The sequence below is a fragment of the Alligator sinensis genome, unplaced genomic scaffold (assembly GCF_000455745.1).
Source record: "Alligator sinensis unplaced genomic scaffold, ASM45574v1 scaffold652_1, whole genome shotgun sequence".
Lineage (NCBI taxonomy): Eukaryota > Metazoa > Chordata > Crocodylia > Alligatoridae > Alligator > Alligator sinensis.
In genome coordinates this window covers 2,506,831-2,527,500 of record NW_005842010.1, presented here as the reverse complement: position 1 = coordinate 2,527,500, position 20,670 = coordinate 2,506,831, and the positions used below count along the sequence as shown (strand labels likewise).

The 20,670-nt window shown below is 43.2% G+C and overlaps 1 protein-coding gene across 1 annotated transcript in view; it reads right to left on the bottom strand.

The window, feature by feature from the left end:
• Positions 1-17,008, bottom strand: part of CFAP299 (cilia and flagella associated protein 299) — a 70,868-nt gene extending 53,860 nt beyond the window's left edge. Inside the window, exons 1-2 of the mRNA XM_006021901.2 lie at positions 17,003-17,008; positions 13,607-13,749 (exon numbers count right to left, since the gene is read on the bottom strand). Coding sequence (XP_006021963.1) covers positions 13,607-13,749; positions 17,003-17,008 — 149 coding nt within the window. The remainder of the gene's footprint in view (positions 1-13,606; positions 13,750-17,002) is intronic.
• Positions 17,009-20,670: the final 3,662 nt, after the last annotated feature.

Sequence of the window (20,670 nt, the reverse complement as noted above, 5' to 3'; positions counted from 1 at the left end):
AGAGAATGGTACCTATGGCTTAGTTCTGAAAATAGTGACTGATTTTCAACTGTTCTGAACTTACAGCAGCTCCCAATGATTTCATGGGAGCTTCTGGGTGGTCAGTGCTCTCCAAAATCAGGCCAAAACAAATTTTGGTAAATCTTGGCCTTAAAGCTGAAAAATGTTGGTTGATGACCCAAGTCCCAAACTCCTCACACAGACAAAACTCCATCTGATTTCAAGGCAACATCTTACCTGCATTAAGGCTACAGAATTGGACACTGGGTCTCAGATTCACCTTGATAGAAAGCCATGGACACGCATACAGGGATGAATCTGGAGCTAAGTGTATATATCAAGGTGGTAATTTTTTTGTTCATACATTGTGAAAATCATGGAGCACTTAAATGCTCTTTGTAACTTGTTTTGGGGAATGTCAAACTTTGTTTGTGTCATTGTTCTATGGATCTTTCATTGCTCTGTGAATCTGCAATTCATTCTCAAATATGACATAATGCAGTAGCTGGAAATGGTTAGTCTCACAGGGGCAATAGTCTCAAACACAGAAAGTCAGAGATCAACAAATCATAAAGAGACTGATGGTTTTCTAAAAACAGAAAAGCGCGATGATAAACTGCAAAAAAATACATTTAATTTTTTGCAGTAATATACATTTCTGCCCTCATTAAATTCTTCCTTTTGTGTGATCAGAGAGTTTCCCTTTCATGAAACGGGTGTATTATAATGGAATTTCTCTCACAGGTTTAGAAAGCATTTCCTGGGAAGCGCAGGTTTAAAGAAACAGGCTGTTTCTGTCGTGAATTATTTCATAGTACCTCACTAACAGTATGAGAGCTCCTGCCAGTTAGGGGACAGGTCTTGTCTAGTCCTCTCCTGTCCAGGGATAGGTAATAAGGAGGTTTCCCCAGTTGTGTGGACAATATAAAAGCTAGCCCAGCATTCTGCAGAGAACAAAAGCTGCTTTCTCAACGTCCTTCCAAGTATATATGGCACCCTGAAGGGAGGGGAGGTGTGCTGGGCCTCCATTTTGCTACATGGCAATGTGGTAAAGAATTGGGTGCACTCCAAGAAAACATGAAAGGAGAGCGCAAGATAGGCCTGTGCAAAGCAGCTAGTATTCGCTTCGGATTCAGATTCAGCCAATTTGGGGGATAGTGATTTGATGTGGTGATTCAGCTGCTGCTGAATCTCCGAATCTCTGACTCAGCCAGGTCAGGCCCATCACCCACCCCTCTCCCAGCCCAGCAATGGCTGCCCCGTCTGCCCCAGCTCCTGGCATTTCTTTAAAAAAAAAGCCCCAACTCAGCAGGTGCTTCCAGGTGGGGGGCGACCAGGCCATCTCTGGCCCTTTAAGAAAAAAAAAAACCCAAACCCCCCAGACTCCCAGCCCCTGCACCCCTGCCCCAAGTACTTACCAGCTCGGAGTCAGTTGCAGCTCCCTGCTGCAGCCACCGGGGACTGCCTGAATCATCAAAGCTCTCCGAATCTTTTCCAAAGATTCGGAGAGCTTTGAATTGATTCGGACCTTTAAATTGGGCCCCCAATTCGATTCAGATTCATAGATTCAGCCACTGAATTGGGCCGAATCTCCTCCGAATCGAATCACCACCCGAAGCTTCACACAGCCCTAGTCCATGTGGCACTCTGTGTATCTGTATGTACAGACACCCCTGTGCATGGAGAATAAACTAACAATAAAGGGGCAGCAACCTCAACCATAATATTCAGGTGTTGATGACTAACATTAGTCATTTCAATCCATAATTAGCTAGCTAAATAGAAGCAGTCAGATTCTACCAATGGCTGATTTAATAACAACAATTACTGAAATTAACTGAAAATCAGGCTATTTCTAGTTGCTATTTCTATTTGCCTAAATCTTAGCTTAGTTGTCTAATGCTAGGCACACAGGATGGAACACTGAGTCTATGCCTTTTGTTCCTGATTTTCAGAGATCCTGGCCACCTCCAGCTTAACTTGATTTCCAGTTCAAGATGGAAATGAGATTTCTTCTTCCACAGAGCTTTTGTTAGTTCAAAAGCAACACATCAAGGAAGGACTAACTGTGAATAGATTTCAGTGGATGTGTGCCAAAGATCAATCTGGTCAGCTGAAAGGCATATCAAAATGCTCTCCTCTTTAGAGCCATTCATATGCAAAAACAATTTAAAACACTGAAGAAAACCACCTACCCCAGGATCTTGGCACTTTACAATTATCATCACGGAAATGAAAATCCTGTAAGTCATAACAGCAAATGATACTTCCAAACCCAGTACAATAAATGTCTCCTGCTCCCTGTCAATATCTATTTAACACCCTGTTCTGGAAAACGTCTGGGAAAAAATCAATGTGCCCTCAATCTACTTTGGAAATCACTAAATGAGAGTTCATTCTGAGGACAGAAGATGTTCTGACACCAACCCATTGTCATCCATGCCAAGGAATAGTAAACTGCATTTCTCACTTGCATGCAACTATCTTAGAAAGCATAAAGTGAGCTCTAAAACAGCCATGATCTAAATCAAAGGGCTTGATCATGATCCCTGAGGGACAGAGCAGAGCAGGGAGTGAATGGTTACACAAAGTGCAGACACGTGACATGATTATGATGGAATGTTTTACCTCTGATTTTAATCTGTAGAAAATATACTCTATGGAGACATGGCCAGCTTTCCCAAGCTGGCTGCCTACAAATGGTGCTATTTCAGTGGTTGGCCATTAGGTGGCAAGGGATACACTTTGCATTGAGCAAATGAATGCCCCAGAATGAAGTTGATTTAAGGGAGTGGACACAGGACACACGCTTTAAGTAAAGTTAGTGCCTCTGTAGTAGTAAAGTTACCACATATTTTTCAAGGGGTAACTTTACCCTGGATTCAAATGATTTACTATAAAGCAGAGCTGTGTGTCTTGTGTCCACTCCACTTTTACTACATAGGAAAGTCAGTTTGCTACATGTAACTGAATGTAGTCCATAGTCCCTCTGCTGACATCCCCATAGCTGAAGGAAGTTAACCTATGGCAGCCCTTTATTTGACATAGCTGACTTTCTCCTCCACGCTGGTTGGGATACTGAAGGAGAAAGAGTCAAACCTGTGCTCACTCCCCATCATTTCCTGCACACATGTGCAGGGCAGGAGTAGTAGACCTAGAGAGGCTGTTTTCCAGTCCATGCTCTGACCTGCATTCCTTTCTTGGGAACATACCAGAGGATACAACTTGGCCAATAGGGCTTTATAGGTGAGAAAAAGCTTAAAAAGCACCTGGAAATAACATGCCCTCCATTTACAATAACTCCAATAGAATCATTGATGATAGAACTATGTAGATCTGTATGGGATCATCATCTACACCAACATAATTTTTTTTCAGAGTCTCCACAGCTATTAATATTCCCTCCTTCTCACCCTGCTTTGTAGTGACTCCTGCTGTGCTGCACCAAAAGGGATGCTGTGTAGGGTCCCCAGGTCCCCTCTGGCCACATACTCGATAGCCCCAGGGGATGAACTACTCTGCACTGCCCCGAGGAATGAAGACAGTCAGTGGAGGCCAGAGGGGAAGCCGAGTGAACTTCAGTGGCAGCAGCAAGAGAGAAGAGTGGGGAGCAATACCTAGAGCAGAAGTCCAGGGGCTGCAGTTTAACCCCTTACAGGCTGAATGCAGCCTGTGGGCTGCCAGTGGGACAGCCCTGTTCTACAGTAAATGGCTTTAAGTCTGATGAGCAACTGGCATGGGCATGTCAAACCTGATTTGATATGGTTACATTGCCTGGTCTGATTCAAAATTCTACATGTGCAAGGAAAGAGATGAACAAAAAGAGTGTGGTGCTGAAACATTAGAATAGGATGTATCTAAAATATGTTTTTCTGTTAATCTGAAATGGAAATATAATGACAAAGGAAGGTATAAGTGAAGACAGAGCTACAGAATCAAATACCATTTGAGGCCACAGCTAACCCTCATTTACACAGGGTATTACAACACACTTTTCAATGATGATTTCATCTAATAGAAATGATTAAATGATAGGTTTTTCCAGGCAGAAGTTAACTGACTTTAGATTAGTATTCACCATTCCACAATGGCTTTTTCTGCTACAGCAATATTGCTATCCTTAATGGGTTAATAAAATAATGTCCTCTTTTCATTTGCTGTCCTCTTATTTCAGCAGAATGTTTGGTTTTGTTCCATAGAGGGAACATTCTACATTCTGTCTGAACAAATTGTATTACACTTGTTTCTCATCAGATTACATAAATTAGCGGAGAGGGAATGGATCCAATTACAATCCAGATTCTAGGTCCATGTTTCAGTTCAGCCTCTTAAGTACTAACTTACTGCTGAACACATTCCTTTAATTTAATAAACTAGAACCAAATGAGGATCATAACACATAAATAATACTCCCTTGATGGAGTAATGCAATAAAATGGCAAAGAAAGTCTGAGGAACTATACAGATCAAGTACAGGACTCTTGGGTATTACCCAGTAGATTTAAAAAATGAATACCACATTAAAATCTTAACTGTCCAAAACTTTCATTCTGGGTTGTAAGCAAGAATTTGATCTGACCCACACTTACAAACAGGTTTAATATCTTCTGACAACCTCATACAGCTAATGATAAAATGTGTTGCAGCAAAGGAGGAAACTCTGAGGCAATGAGAAGTACTAATTTCCATATTTAAAGAATAATCTTTGGACAGCTTTGCTGCAGATGCTAATTCCTCTAGCAACTTCAAACATCTATGATTCAGTTCCAGATGACCAAGAGTAAATATCAAGATTCGAATCAAACTGTTTCTCCAAATTTGCTAATTCCTTCAGTATGCAGAGAAGAATTTTGAAGCTGTTTGAACAAATATGCCTGTGTGTGGGCCTGTGTGAATAGGGAAGTATTTGATTTGGATTCAACCAACAGTGATTTGAATCACTGTCTCCCTTTGAGTCAGCTAAATCCACTGTGCCTGCCTCTCCCTGGGCAGGTGAAAGCAGCAGGAGAAGCCAGCATGGATGCCCTGCCCATCCCCATCCCCATCCCGGTAGGGGATGGCAGGGCGAGGAAGAAGGGGACACTGGCTGTAGGTGCTAGGCTGTGGCCTTGAACCCAGGGCTCTGGCTTGTCTGGCACAGCTGCCCAGCCCAAACTGCCACCTCCCCAGCAGAACAGTGGGGTGGACACACGTGGCCAGAACCCTCCATCTGGGCCTAGCCACATACCAACTCTGTTACCGGAGTGGCCAGCCTACGTCAGATGACCCTTCACCCCTTTCAATATAAACCACTAACTTGGAAGAGGAAATGTCTAGGCAACAAGGTTCAGCCTTGTACTTAGATTGCTGCATCCTTGGCTTATGTTGCTACTGGCTTCCTGACAGACTTTGGATACCCAACCCAGCTTGCCCACAGATCCCAAGATTTGCCTGATCCTTTGGATACTTGACTTGATTCTGGTTTTCTGGATGTCTGACCTGGCTAGCTTCCTGACCTCGTGCTCTGCCTGATCCTTTGGATCTCTGACTCATTTCCTCAGATGGATCTCCTGGTTCCTGGCTTGCCTATACTCAGACTCGGTACACTCCACCTAGACACTCCAACCTATGACCCAGCATGACAGTAGGGAGGGGGGTGGGGAAGGGGCAGGGACTGTGGGGACCGGTGGGAGACTGAGGCTTTGGGGAGAAGGGGGAGGAGTCAGAGGCTGTGGGGGGCAGGTGGTGGGGGGTGGGCAGGCAGACGGCAGGGGGGGAAAGTGATGAGGGCAGAAACAGTAAGGGAGTAAAAGGGCTGCTGATTTCCCTGCTCTGGCAATGGGGAGGGCGGCAAATTTAAGATGAGCCTCAGATAATTACATCCTATACTTGGAAAATTACAACAAACTTGCACATTTTCCATGTATAGAATTTAATTATTGCAGAGGCCATCTTAATTTTGAAGTCATCTTGAATTTGAGTAAATATGGCAATTAATTTAGTTAAAGGATTGATCATTTTTATATTATATGCATAGCACATCATAAGGATTGAAAATATTCTGGAACATGTAGCTGAGGTTCAGCAAACCTGGCATTTAAAAATGTTTAGGCCTACGCCACAATTAGAGGCCACCTTTGTTTTTGTCCACTGCTCTCCCATAAGTTGGGCTACCGGTCACTGTAATTCTTACCCAGAGTGAATGAAAGTAAAGGTCTGGTTAAGTACAAAGGGTTCTATTTCCCACTGATTGTGGTACAGATAGGAAGTGAAAAGGGCGAGGACAGGATAGCTGGAACACCACATTCTTAACCATGGACACCAGAATTGTTTAAAGTTATGAAAAAATCCCAAGATATTGCTTCCAAGGAGTTGGGCTAGTCTTCCAATGCCAGAATGACCATATGATGTGCCAAAGAGAAACTATTTATTCTTTACCTTACTGACAAACACAGTAAAGTTAAACTAATGTACACAACAATTTTGATTCCCCCCCTGCCCCATGATAAACATACATGCTATGAGAGCTGGCTCAACAGATCTCAACAATTTATATGAAGTCCATGCACATTTTTGTGTTCATATTTGTGTGCATTCTTTGATACTGTAATTCCTCATGCAAATAGCTCTATGTGTTTGTTTGTGCACATAACTGGAAAGTGCATGTGCAAAGTAGGGAAGCAAACTTGAACAAGATGAAAGGATGTTCAGGCAAAATGTTATGAAATGACATCATCATGTCACAGGAGTATTATGAGATTTAAATCAGGCCAAACTTTTCAAACTTGGATTCCTGAAGTTAGGCATTTTAATCAGTTTTCAGTTGTCTGCTTTCCAGAGGTGCTGAGCACACAAAAACCTTCCAAATTTCCATATTATTTTTGTAAAATTACATAATTTATATGTTTCTATATCTGTACCCAAACTGAACCTTTTAGTTTAAATCCATCAGCCTTTTGACCCTATATTAAATTCTCCTGATTCAAAACCAAGAACAATGGGACTATATTTCCAAAAGGCCCAATATTGTACACAATATGTATGTATGTAGATATGCTGGCATAGAGAATATATATTTATAGCTTACTTGTGCTCAGATACATGTTCATAATCATCGTATAATTACAAATAGTTCCTGATCCTTACATAAAGTTATCATTGAAAGTCTATAGGCAAAATTCTTTCCTAATATAAATCCCATGTGAGCCCTCGGAGTTACAGCAGGGTTAACTTGTGCATGTGTAAAGTTTTTAGGACTGGTTACAGCAGTGAGAGTTTTGTATGTGTAAAGTTTTTAGGGCTGAGAATTTAACAATCCCATTGACTCCAAGGCATTTCTAGTCCATACCAAAAGTTAATTTTTTTGGCAGGTGAATGAATAACCAGCTTCCTTAAGAGCCAACAGCTGCAATTAAATGGAATTCCTTTATTCTGCTATAGGGAAGTGCAGAGCTATTTCAGTGGTCACTCTCCTGTTTGAGGTACTTTGAGTCTTGTGTAGTATGCTAGAGGCTCTTGAACTAGGGAAAGTAGTATGTTGAGTGTTTCTCTGTATTGTATCATGGTTTATTTTACAGAAGCTTTTCTAAAGAAAGGGGGCTTATTTGTTCCAAAACTGTGTTTCTCTTTCTCATGCAAATGCAAGAACCTGTCTTAAGACAGGCAGTAACAGCCATTAGATCCTTTTGCCTGCTCACTGGCTTTGTTTGACTTCATGGGCTCTGGATTCACAGTGCAGTACAAACAGGAGAAAGACAGGACAAGAATCCACAGCCTATCCACTTCAGCTTTCCTTAGGAGAATATACCATACGATTAATACTAAAAGAACTAATAGTACAGAAAGTATCAGTCTTTATCATGTTAACTATAGCATGCCCTGACTTGAATGTATCCTGTGTACCAGGAGTGGCTTCTTTCCTTAAGTAAGCATGTACTGTTTATGGCCTATAGGTTTTCATTACATTTGTAGGAGGAATGCTGTACTTATTACTTACATCCCAAATAATTTACTGAGGACATTTTATTAAAGGGAGACCAGTAAAGTTATTGCTATTGCTTGGCTTCATGGATTTGCATTTGCCAAATAAATAAGTAAAGTTATGTGGATCATATTTTTACATTCCTTAAATTCTAGCTGGAGGGAATTAAAGTTTATCTTTTCTTTCTGTTCATCCAAAGTGGACAGCAGTTTTTGTTTTTTGGGTTTTTTTGCAAGCTACTGAAAAGAGACAAGATCAGAAGGAAACTATGTTCCTCTGAATATACAGAACTTATGTGAGAATTGTTGCATGACAAAAACAAAGGAGCAGAAAGCAGAGCAGCAGATCGGGCAGGGGATCAGAGTGGCACTTGAGGAGGATGTGGGGCTAACTTGTGGCTTGCCAAAAAAGTTGGCCCTCACTGAACTGCATGAAAAATGGAAAGAGGTTTAATGAAGCACTATAACGTGATGCAACTAACACTCTTGCATCAGATTACATCTTCTAAAACAGTAAGTTTCTTTTGGGGCCTGCTGAGTAATGTGACCAGAACTTCACAGGCAATGCTGACAGTGATCGTGGACAGGCAAGCACTATATCTGAATTGCTCCAAAGTTCAGGTGGGTGATTCAGGTGCAGAGTTTTGTGTGGGGTAATTCTAATCATGACATAGCATGCACAACTATAATTAAGTCCAAGTTAAAAACAGAGCCATTATAATACAGAAAGGAATCTGTTGTGCTATTGGCCACGGTGATGGAAATTAATAGAGTTGTTCATGAACTGCCTTCAACTACTCTAACTCATAGCATGAAAACAGAAGTTGAGGCATACACTAAATGAGGCAGCCTGCACACTTAAATACAGAACAAGCAGGACTAAACTGAACTGCTGTGTATCAAAGGTGAATGCTGTGTCTCTGAACACTGTAAGGGTGATTTAAGAAGGCTGTGTATCAATTAGGGCTGTGCAAAATTTCTCTAGGTGTTTCGTTTCAAAGCTGTTTCAACATGTTTCAAGCTTGAAACAGTGAAATTGAAATGAAACAAAAGGCTTAAAAACAGCTTTAAAACGAAACAAGTGCACTCAAAATATTTTGGAAGTTTTGAAATGTTTCAAGTTTCGAAGCCAGGTTTGCTTGGTTTTAACAGCAGCCTGCTTCCATCCCATGCACAGATCTGGGGGTCCGTGCCCCCTGGGAAGAGTCTGGCACAGCCCCACAGCCCTCCTGGGGGGCATGGTCCCTCCGGATCTGCACACCTGATGACAACATGCTGGCACTGCCGCCTGGGACTGGTGCTGGGCACAGCCTGTGCCTAGTGCCAGGAAAATTGTTGCTGTCACTGGCCCCAGGCAGCAGCAGCAGCCTCCTGTCATTCTGCATGCAGATCTGGGGGTTTACACCCCCAGGAAGGCTGCAGGGCTGTGCAAGACTCCTCCTGGGGGTGCGGGCCCCCGGATCTGTGTGTGGGATGATAGGAAGGTGCCACTGCTGCCTGGGACGCAGGCCGTGCCCAGCACTGGGAAGACTGCTGCTGCCACTGGCCCCACTGCCCAGCAGGCAGATTGGGGGCTTGCACCCCCAGGACGAGTCCAGCACAGCCCCACAGCCCTCCTCGGGGTGCAGGCGGGCCCTGATCTGTCAGCCGGATGACAGCAGGCTGCTGCTGCTGGCTGGGACCAGCGCTGAAGCCAAGTAAGCCTGGCTTCGAAACTCAAAATGTTTCAAAACTTTTGAAACATTTCGAGTGCCCTCGTTTTGTTTCAAAACTGTTTCAAAGCCTTTTGTTTCATTTTGATTTTGCTGTTTCGAGCTCAAAATACATCGAAACAGCTTCAAAATGAAACAGCAAGCGAAATTTTGCATAGCCCTACCTAGTATCAATCTACTAATGAACTTTAGCATACTCTGTAGACACAACATTGTATCCACTATAGTTTCCAATAATAAAGTGGTTAGTATCAACAAATACAGTCATCATCCTCTTGGAGCAAAACGGTTAAAACAGGCACTTTGACCCCTTCTGGTGTAAAGAAAGGGAACTGCAGCATGTTTAACTGCATCCAGTAAATGAACAGCAGGAAAATTCACCATCACTGACTGCACACAGAAACATAATCACACACTTGCATATGGGGGTCATGTTTTGTTTCTGTGGCATTGGTATGTCCATTGCAAAAATATTAATGTGGTCACTGTTGATACTAAAACTGTTCAAGCTCCCTTATAGGCAATATATTTTATTCCTAGTTCTTATTAGGAGGCAATAATCTTGTGTAACATTACTGTTAGAATTGTTCACAATGCCTAGTTTTTACAAAGTGAAGCAAAGTTATCATGTTTAACGATTTGTAAAATAAATGTATGAAATGTGGTCTGTAGTAAATGTTCTTTGTCATCTATCCCAAATTGCCAAAGGTATTCTTTCTTTCTTTCTTGCAGGATGGTAGCACATACAGGGTCCAATCAAATTCAGGGTTCCATTTTGCTATACATTGTCCCATGTCCTTACTGGAATCAAAACACTATTATATTGTGTTCCCCCTGCACTGGCAATAAGGTGTGATGGTTCTCAGTGTTGTCAGATGACAGAACAAGGAGAAACGGTCTCAAGTTACAGCAAGGGAAGTTTAGATTAGATATTAGGAAAAACTTTCTTATTAGGAGGGTAGTAAAGCACAGGAACAGGTTACCCAGAGAGGTTGTGGAATCTCTATCCTTGGACGTTTTGAAGACACAGGGACACAAAGTCTTAGCTGGGATGATCTAGTTGGGGATGGTCCTACTTTCAGCAAGGTGTTGCACTAGATGGCCTCCTGAGGTCCCTTCCAACCTTAATTTTCTATGATTCTATGGAATCTGATTTGCAATCCCACAATCATGTTTCCTGTACATGCGGCAGGGCAGGAGATGTGATTGTGCGGATCATGCAACAGATTCCATCACGCCTTTACCTACACGTGTAAAGGGGGCCTTAAGAGCCTTTCATTTGAGACAAGTTTTCAAGGTAAACCATGATAACGAGAAGCCCCATGTATACCAAAGAGAGTGGGAGGATCATGGGACCTTAATTTCATAGATTTCATAGATGTTAGGGCTGCAAGGGACCTTGAAGATCATCGTGTCCAGCCCCCTGCCCCAGGGGCAGGGAGTCAGCTAGGGTCAAAGGACCCCAGCAAGGTAAGCACCTAAGTGTTTCTTGAATAAATCCAGAGTAGGTGCCTGTACCACATATGGAGGGAGTCTATTCCAGGTCTTGGGGGCTCGGCCAGTAAAGACATTTTTTCTTATGTCCAGCCTAAAACGATCTTGTAGGACTTTATGACCGTTAGTCCTTGTTTTTCCTTGGGGCGCTCTGGTGAACAGACGTTCTCCCAGATCCTGATGAACACCCCTTGTGTAGTTATAGGCAGCCACCACGTCCCCCCTGAGCCTGCGTTTTTGCAGGTTGAAGAGTCCAATGGCTCTCAGCCTCTCTTCATTTATTAGAGAAGCATCTATAGATGCAAGCCAGGGTTTTGTTTGCTTTACCAGCTGTGACATCGCATTGGTGGTTCATGTTCATCTTGTGGTCAGTCATGACCCCCAAGTCTCTTTCAGCAGTGGTGCTAGCAAGCGTAGCACTGCCGAGCCTATAAGTATACTGTGGGTTTTTTTTTCCTGAGGTGGAGTACTTTGCATTTAGCAGTACTGAACGCAATCAGGTTTGTGTCTGCCCACTTACTAAGCTTATCCAAGTCAAGCTGGATCACTAGCCTGTCCTCAAGTGTGGACGCTATGCCCCAAAGTTTAGTGTCATTGGCAAACTTAGCCAGTGCGCTTCTGACACCAGTGTCCACATCATTGATAAAGATATTGAAGAGAACCGGTCCAAGCACAGAGCCTTGGGGGATGCCACTGGTTATGGAACACCATAATGACTTGCTGCCATCAACCACTACTCTCTGGGTCCGACCTTGGAGCCAGTTTCCCAGCCATTGGACTGTGGTGTAGCCAAGGCCACAGCTGGCCAATTTTTCCATGAGGAGGTCATGGGACACCAGATCAAAGGCTTTTTTAAGTCCAGGTATAAGACATCAATCTCTTCTCCCTTGTCCAGGTGATATGTCACCTGATCATAGAAGAAGATGAGATTGGTTAGGCAAGGCCTACGCACAACAAACCCATGCTGGCTATCCCTCAGGATGTTGCCCTCAGCCAGCTTACCCAGAAGGGTCTCCTTGATAATTTTCTCGAGAATCTTACCAGTTTTCCGACTCCCTACATATCTGAAAAAGGACTTTTTGTTATTCTTGATATGTGAAGCCAGATGGAGCTTGTTTGCAGCCTTTGCCTTCCTGATCCGCTCCCTGCAGGTATGGACCAGTGCTGAGTAATCCTCCTTGGTGGTAATTCCATCCTTCCATCCTTTATAAGTCTCTCTTTTGAGGCATAGGAGGTCCTTGAATTCCCTGCTGAGCCAAGTGCGTTGCTGCACCCTTTTGCTACCCTTCCTCCAAGATGAGATGACCATTCCTTGTGCTGTCAGGATCACTCCCTTGAGGAGCAACCATTCCTCTTGGACTCCTCTTCCTGTCAAGTCATGGTCCTTTAGGGCCTCAACAATGAGCCTCCTGAGCTTGTCAAAGTCAGCTTTCCTGAAGTCAAGGACTTCAGTATTGCTGACTGACTTGCCAGCTGTGCAATGGATAATAAAGGTGATCAGTTCGTGGTCACTAATACCCAGCTTTCCATCAATTCTTAGGTCACTGACTATGTCATCCCCTTTGGCCAGTACCAGGTCCAACAATATTTTACCTCTCATCGGCCCATAGACTTCTTGAGTCAGGTAGAGCTCATCCACACACATGAGGAAGCTTTGTGACTGATCAGATTTGGCTGAGTGCTCTTCCCATGAGATGTCCGGGTAGTTGGTCTCCCATGACAACCATGCACCGAGAGCGTGCAGCCTCAGCCAATTCCTGGTCCTGCTCTTGTTTCTGGTTAGGAGGTCTGTAGTAGACTCCTACCATGATGTCCCCTGAGCCACATTCCCCATGTATTTTGACCCAGAGAAACTCCAGTCATCCCTCCTGGGTGCCAATGTCAATTTGGAGGGACGTGTAGCTTGACATAGAGGGCTTCTGTCCTTGACATTAAGGACCTTCTTGACAATGTTCAATAGAAAGTTTTTAGCATGACAGATTCAAAGTGTTTGCCCATGTAGTCTTATGCACACCCAGTTTTTTAGACTCCATAGGGAGGTGAAATTTGCAAGGACCTGTAACATAGCTCAAGAAATATGAAACAAGTACAATTTCCACAATATCTTTGGAATTACAATTGGGCTACTACTAGATGCTTTTGAAAATTTGACCCTAAATATTTAGTTCTACCTGGAAAATGACATCATATTTACACATTCCATTTGCATTATTCACATAAAATTCTGCTCTTAGAAGCAACTTGAATAAATCAAAAGTATTTCCATTCAAATTACCTGGATCATTCTTGAGATTTGATTTTGAATCTGGGGACAGTGTCTGACTCACACCATTTACCTTTTATTGAAGAGCATTTTTATGAACTATTTTCATATGTAATTATATTTAACTATACATGTTTCATAAATGCAGAATGTAAAAAAAGAAAATCAGGTTAAAAACCTCAGATCCGTGTGTCTTGGAAGAAGTTTTTTCTTTCCATTAAAATACACTTCAAATTCATCAGTCTTCAGCCTGTGTGCATAGTCAATATATGCTGATACCTCCTGACCACGAGAATTTCGGTCACGAATGAAGATTATGGACTGGAAAAAAATACAAAATAAAACAATGTAAATAAGAAATAAAAAAAAATGCGAGTAAAAACCATTTTAATCTGAGCCATTCTTTCCTACAATTTGGTTAGGTAGGTTGCAGATGGAATGGAAAAAGGAGCCTGCAGGGAAAATTCCCTGTGAGAAGAGTGGAAAGAACAGTTGAGGGCCTGAAAAAAATGAAAGGATTGTCCATAAAAAGAGGAGAACTGGCAGTAACTGAGAACAGGAGAATAGGGTGGAGGAGAAAAAGTGTTGTCCCATGGACTCTGAGGTCCATGTTCTTTAGGCATCTGTTGGTCAAGTCTAGCTTTTTGCTCTCATACATTCCATTAGTAAATTAAATGTGGGAATAGGTCACTAATACTTTGGCAGCAATTCTGGCCTAGAAAAGGAATCCACTCCTACTTGCTGGGTGTGCCTACACCTGCAATTAAAGTGGTCAAATAAACTCTGGAGCTTACTGCTCTGGAGTATTTTGCTCCCAGGTGCATGTTCAAAGGGTGCACAAGGGAGCAAAATACTCCAGAGCAAATTGTCAGAGCAGTCCAGGCTGGCAGGGGACCCAGGGGATCAGTCTGCCAGCTCAGGGCTGCTCTGACCTGGCTCTATGTGCCGTGGGGGGAGGAAGTGGCTGGCTTGGGCACAGGGTGCTTCATTGGGGGGCTAGTCAGCAGGCAGTCCCCACGCTGAGGCACACTGCACCCCAGCCAGCCACAAGGCAGTATGTGGAGATGAGGGAGCAGAAAGCTCAGGGCTGGGTGCTCCTCCATCTGTACATGGGTTCTGCAGAGTGCAGAGATAGGGGAGCAGCTCTGGATTGCATGCTCCCCTGACTCCATATGCCATTCTGTGGATGGCTGGGGTGCAGCGTGCCTCAGCATGGGGGCTTCTCAGGATGCAGGGGTGGGGGAGCAGCCCTGGGCTTGCTGCTCCCCCACATCTCCATGTGCCACTCTGCAGTTGGCTGGGACACAGTGTGCCTCAGCACAGAGCTGCCTGCCAGCTAGCCCCTCCCTGAAGCACCCTGTGCCTCAGCCAGGCAGGGCAGCATCTACATGTGTACTGCTGTGCATGAAAATCTCTGCAGAAGGGTAGGACTTGTATTTTAAAAGACTACACTGCTGTGGAGTTCAGTAGTTTTGTGCACCCTAATAGGGGCACATGTGTAGATGCTGAGATATTTACTGCACAGTTAATAAAGGCAACTCCCCAATAAATGTTTTGTGTAGATGTGCCCTCTGACAGTCTCTCTGAGAAGTTAGTTTTGGAGCCCTTAGAAGAGTAAGGTGGACCGACTTTTGTTCTGGACAAGGCTGCTGTTCTTAAGAGAGGGACTGAAGGCATTGGCGAGATGGCTTTTCATGTTATTCCATTTGAGCTTCACCCTCTTCTTTGCCTATTCTTCACCTTTTCCTTGGTTTTATCTTTCATGCTAGAGGAGGAAGGTTTGGCAGGAGATTTGAGACAATCCTTTCTCCATACTTCCACAATGTAAAAGGCAAAAAATAGGCAGGAAAGGAGTAGATAGGGGCTTTTGTAGCTTAAATGCCTGAGAATTCTTGGCTTCTGGTTTTTGTGTAAGTACAACATGAATGCTGAGTACGTAGACATCAGATAGCTGAGATACACAAGTTCTTTTCCATATCTGAAATCTGAGCATTTTTTTTCCTTCTGTAGAGGGGAAAATGGTACCTTATAATATGGAATCTTTAAAAAGCATTCTCTAATTTAGCATACTTAGTCTTCTACAGCATAATGATTTCTCTAGGAAATTGTTGAGAGATCCTTTTTCCTTTTCCAATTTCCACCACAGTCACACTTAATTCCATTAAAACACATGCTGACTATTGTACAATTTTTCTGCTGTGAACATCTTTGTCTTGCAGGGCCAAAAGAACCTTTCACTTTGCCATAACACCTACTTCTCTCCATCCCAGCTCACCTGCCTTGAGGTACTATCTGAGTCATGAGTTTTAGCATGAAAAAAAATATATTGCAACGAGAAAAATACTGGCAACCACTGCAATTATTGTACGTGGCATCTGCACTTAGACAAAACATTAAAAGCTTATCATAAATACATGAACAACTGAGTCATCATCTTTTAAAAAATACATAAGTTACAGTTTTAAACAAACAAATTGAATTACATGATATAATACAGTAATACAAATGAAAATACAAAACTGCAAAGTATGTTAACTGCAGCATAAAACATAAGATACCTTTCACCTCCCTTCTAATAATAAAATTAATTTCCTAAAATACGTGTTCACAGATAATCAAGTATATCAATACAGATCTCCAGTAGAGCCAATCACCATGTCTTTCATCAAAAAAACCCCAAAAACTTGTTTTGAATGTTTTGAACTTCAAAAATGCAATCAAAATATCTAAAAAATTCCTGTGATAAAGGTACAAAGGCCCCCCTCAAAACTAAATGCTTTTGATCCTGTCTCACCTGTCAACATTGTTTTTCATTTTAGTTTTTGTGACTCATTTCTAGGAACCTATAAAGCTTTCATTCATAAAACTAAGAGTGTGCTTGAATTTTCTTAAGATGTTCTATCAGTTTTGAATTTTGCCACACCTTTCTGCCTCAGAGGAGAGTCTTATAAGTTTGCTTGTTTTCCCCCCTGAAATGTTCAACAGCAGTTAAAGCTTTTCATGTTAAAATAATTTAATAAAATCAGTGGAAATGAAATTTAAAACTTCCTTTCCACATTCCTCTTTAGGTTTTACCACAGCATCTATTGCTATAAATTTTCATTTATTCTATTGATATGAGAAGAAATACAGATATTTGTTTGCTGGTAATCAGCTGCCTGCCGAGTGTATGTGGTTGAGAATTTTCCCTTGGAATATTTCTTCATTAAAAAATGTCAGTTTTTCTGACCCATCAAAAATCAACTTAAAACTACTTTTGATGTTGTTAGACAGACAGGATTTTGCGATATACAGAGCTGACGCAGAAAAACCTAATACAATAAACTCTATTAAGAAGATGGCGGTGTTGCCATAATTCATGCTAACATTGCTGAAAGGGCAAGACAAGTATTTTTACTTTAAATTGGGCCTTAAAGGGGAAATTTAAATACAGTAGTTCAGCCCTGCAAGATAAATTACTCTGTAGAGCTTATAACATTGTATCTCTATATAAGAAATAGAGGGCACAATTAAACTATGTATCTACTTTTATGTGTGACCTGGAAGTTCTTACCTTCCAGTGCCTTAAACCTACCTTCATCATTGGTGTAAATTAGTGGTGCCTAACCTTTTCACTAGGGCTGTGCGAAACAGCACTGTTTTGTGTTGACTTGCATTTCACCATTTTGATGGGACAGTGCTTCATTTCAAGTTTCATTTCATTTCAAAAGCACTTTTGCATTTCGTTTCATCAAAACTGTTTCGCGGTTTCGAAGTTTCACCCATAGGCTATAATGGGGAAGCACGAAACTGCCTATAACTTTCTCATTTCTTGCCTGATTCAGATGAAACTTGCAGGGGTGGTAGCCCCTTTTGCGGCCATGAAGCCTGCCATGGTTCAAGGAGATAGGTGCAGGGTTTTCTGGGAAACTGCACCTCAGGCTGCTGACAAGGAAAACTTGTGACATGTGACTGTGTGTTTTAAGGCACAGTGGGGTGACAACTGCAGGGATGGTAGCCCCTGCTGAGGCCATGAAGCCTGCCAAGTTTCAAGGAGATAGGTACAGGGGTTTCTGGGAAACTGCACCTCAAACTGTTCAGAACAAAACTTGTGTCACTTGTAAGTGTGAAGACAGAGAAAGCTCAGTTCAAAAAATGCTTTTTATGCTGTTTTTCCATTCCTCCCCCAGAGCACTGGGATTGGAAGGGACCTCAGGGAAGGAGTACAGTCACTGGTCAGCTACACATGTCAATATCAGAGCAGTCTATCCCCCCTCTTCCCCCTCTCTCTCCTTAGTTTCTCTTTAGCTGCAAGCAAGCCCAGCTTCGAAACGTGAAACATTTCAAAACTTTTAAAACCTTTTGACTGCCCTCATTTCATTTCAAGGCTGTTTTGAAGCCCTTCGTTTCATTTTGATTTTCCTGTTTTGACTTCAAAAAGAGTTGAAACAGCGTTGAAACGAAACAGCAAGCAAAATTTTGCACAGCCTTACTTTTCACTCTGTGGGCTGGATGGGTGGTATCAGGGACTAATGGTGCCAGGTCCTTCCCCTAGTTGATGGGACCAATCTGGCTGTGGGGGCTTGTGCAGCCTTACCTTGATCTGTCCCCTGTGGGGTGCAGAGCGGCCCTGAACTGGGTGCATGAGGTGGGGAGGGGAAGAGTGGAGTGGCCCCAATCTGGACACATTTTGAAGAGGGGAGGGGAAGCAATCTGATCTTGGGCTGATCGTCGGCTGGATGAGTGGGGTGGGGCATGGCAGGGCAGCTGAAATCTGGACATGGAAGTGGGGGGAAGGAGGGAAGGACAGAGTGGCCCAATCCTGACATATGGGCAAGTGGGGATACAATCTGGCCCAATTTGGATGTGTGGGGATAGAGCCCAGCCCTGATGCCACTTCGCTTCAATGCCCCAAGTGAGCCTAGAGCCGGCCAAGTGGAGTTTCCACCTCTCCCCACTACCAAATTTTCCGACCTGTGGAAGAGCCCCATGGGCTGGATTTTATGGCCCTGTGGACTGGATTTGGCCCATGGGCCAGAGGCTGAGCACCCCTGGTATAAATAAATGTGGACTCTGCCAAGATCAGTGGAGTAGCGCCTGATTTCTCCAATCATTAGTTTAGCCTATTGGAATATAACAGCTTGCACATTCCTGCAGCCACACATCAGTGATATTGGTTTTATAAGAGGGTCACGTAATTAATTTCTCTTGCGGAAAGTGAATGAAATCAGCATTCTGCAAATTGGAAAATGCAATGCATGCTCCTATATTTTGTGCAAATAGGACAAGAATTATGATTAAAAAAAGCTTTGGTTGTGTTGAAAAGCAATGACTCACCCACAAGAGCAAGTAACACATACTTCCTTCTTTTAAAAGTGAGACATGTCTCAAAAACGTGGCTACAACATTTGGAATTATATTAGATATTACGCCAGCTCCAATATTGATGTTGGAAGTGGAGCGAGTAGTGAGATACTGGGACGCAGTAAGCACTGCATCTAAGCCAGTGCCTATCAGAAATGCCAAGGTAGCTTCTCTTTCACAGGCCAGGATTTTGCTGTTGAAGGGGTATTTATTTTATGGCTTACTAATCAGAGTTAATGGAGCCTCTAAGGGCATGTCCTAATGTGTGCACCAGGGCAGGGGCATGTGTTTCCTGAAGGACAAATAGGATACATATTTGTGCCATTGCTATTTGTCCCTGGGCATGCCCCTGCATGTGCACACTGGGAGATCCTGTAAAAAAAAAGCTGCTAAAAAAAGTGGTGTGGTGCACATAGCAGTGGAGTGCATTGCCAGAAACGGAGCCTGACTGGCCAGAGCCTTGCTCTGGCTGCTGGCCAGGCTCTGAGCAGCTGGCTCAGGACTACTGCAGCCCTGGGAGGCCTCCAGGACTCCAGTTGAGGCTGCTACGGCCAGCACAGATGCTACCCCACCTAGGGCAATTTGCTGCACACCAGAGCATGCATTTGGGGTCATGCCCAGGGACAAATAGCAGCAACACATATTTGTGCCACTGCTATTTGACCCCGGACAGACCACTGCATGTACGCTTATTGGGACATGCCCTAAGAGTCAACTTTGACTCCCTAAAGGAATACCCCAGGTGGTCCAAATTTATGGAGAACACGTATTCAGCCTCTGCAGAATGTCTGAGAGATATTAAGTAAGAATCAGGGGCTGTGCCTAAATGTGCAATTACGGCATCTAAATAAACTGTGACGCTTATTGCTCCAGAGTTAATTGCTCCTAGGTGTGTCATTTGAACATGTGCCTTGGAGCAGTTAACTCAGGAGCAATAAGCTCTGCAGTTTATTCAGGCACAGCATGTTCAGCCCAGGCAGAGCAGCCCTGGCTGGCGTGGGGCCCCAGGAGTCAGCCTGCCATCCCAAGGCTGCTCCCTGTGGCTCAATGTGCAACATAGGGGTTGGCTGGGGCACAAGGGAGCTTCAGTGTAGGGCTAGCTGGCAGGAACATGCATAACTTCACTATTATATGATATGATAGGAGTGCACTTAGCACATTTTATCCTGCTTGAATGTCCAGACAAGTACATTTAATAAGTGCTAAGTGTCCCAGGCAACATGGCCCTTACACACCATTGCACAAGCCTTTCTATACTGATAAGTACTTTAAATGTTGGGAGGGCCCTGGCGGTCATAGCCAAATGCCTAGCTGAGCCTAGCAGCTTACTGAGCTAGCATACCTAAGGCACATCAGTGTCTGCAGCCAACAGCACAAGTGAGTAATGTGGCTAGCATCACATTCAGCCACCTATCACTCTGTAGCCCATATCACCAGGTACATATTGACTGGGGGCAGACTCTTGTATGAATCCACAGGGAAGTTTGAACTTATCCCACAATTGCCACAATAAAAGCCATAATCATTTTGCCACCATGTCCCAATAATTGGGTACAGTACACACCCACTTAGTCACACAATGATCCACCTTAGCCTGCAGCATAAATTCCTGAAATGAATAGTGCCCTAAGGGATTTTTCATTCAACTAATTCAAATTAACGAGAAAGTGTGTGATTGTTTGCCACACACACAGAGTCCGTAAAGAAAACACTGCTTAACTAAAAGCTGTAGATATAAGGAGAATATACATCACAAATCTCTTTTTGGCCACCACTGTAGAAAACATGATGGCCTGATTCACCTAGGCAAATTTATGTGGCTCCAGCAATGTAACAGGATCTTTAAAAATGACACAGTTCATATTTCCATATCCTTTAAGGTCTCTTTATACTGTTACA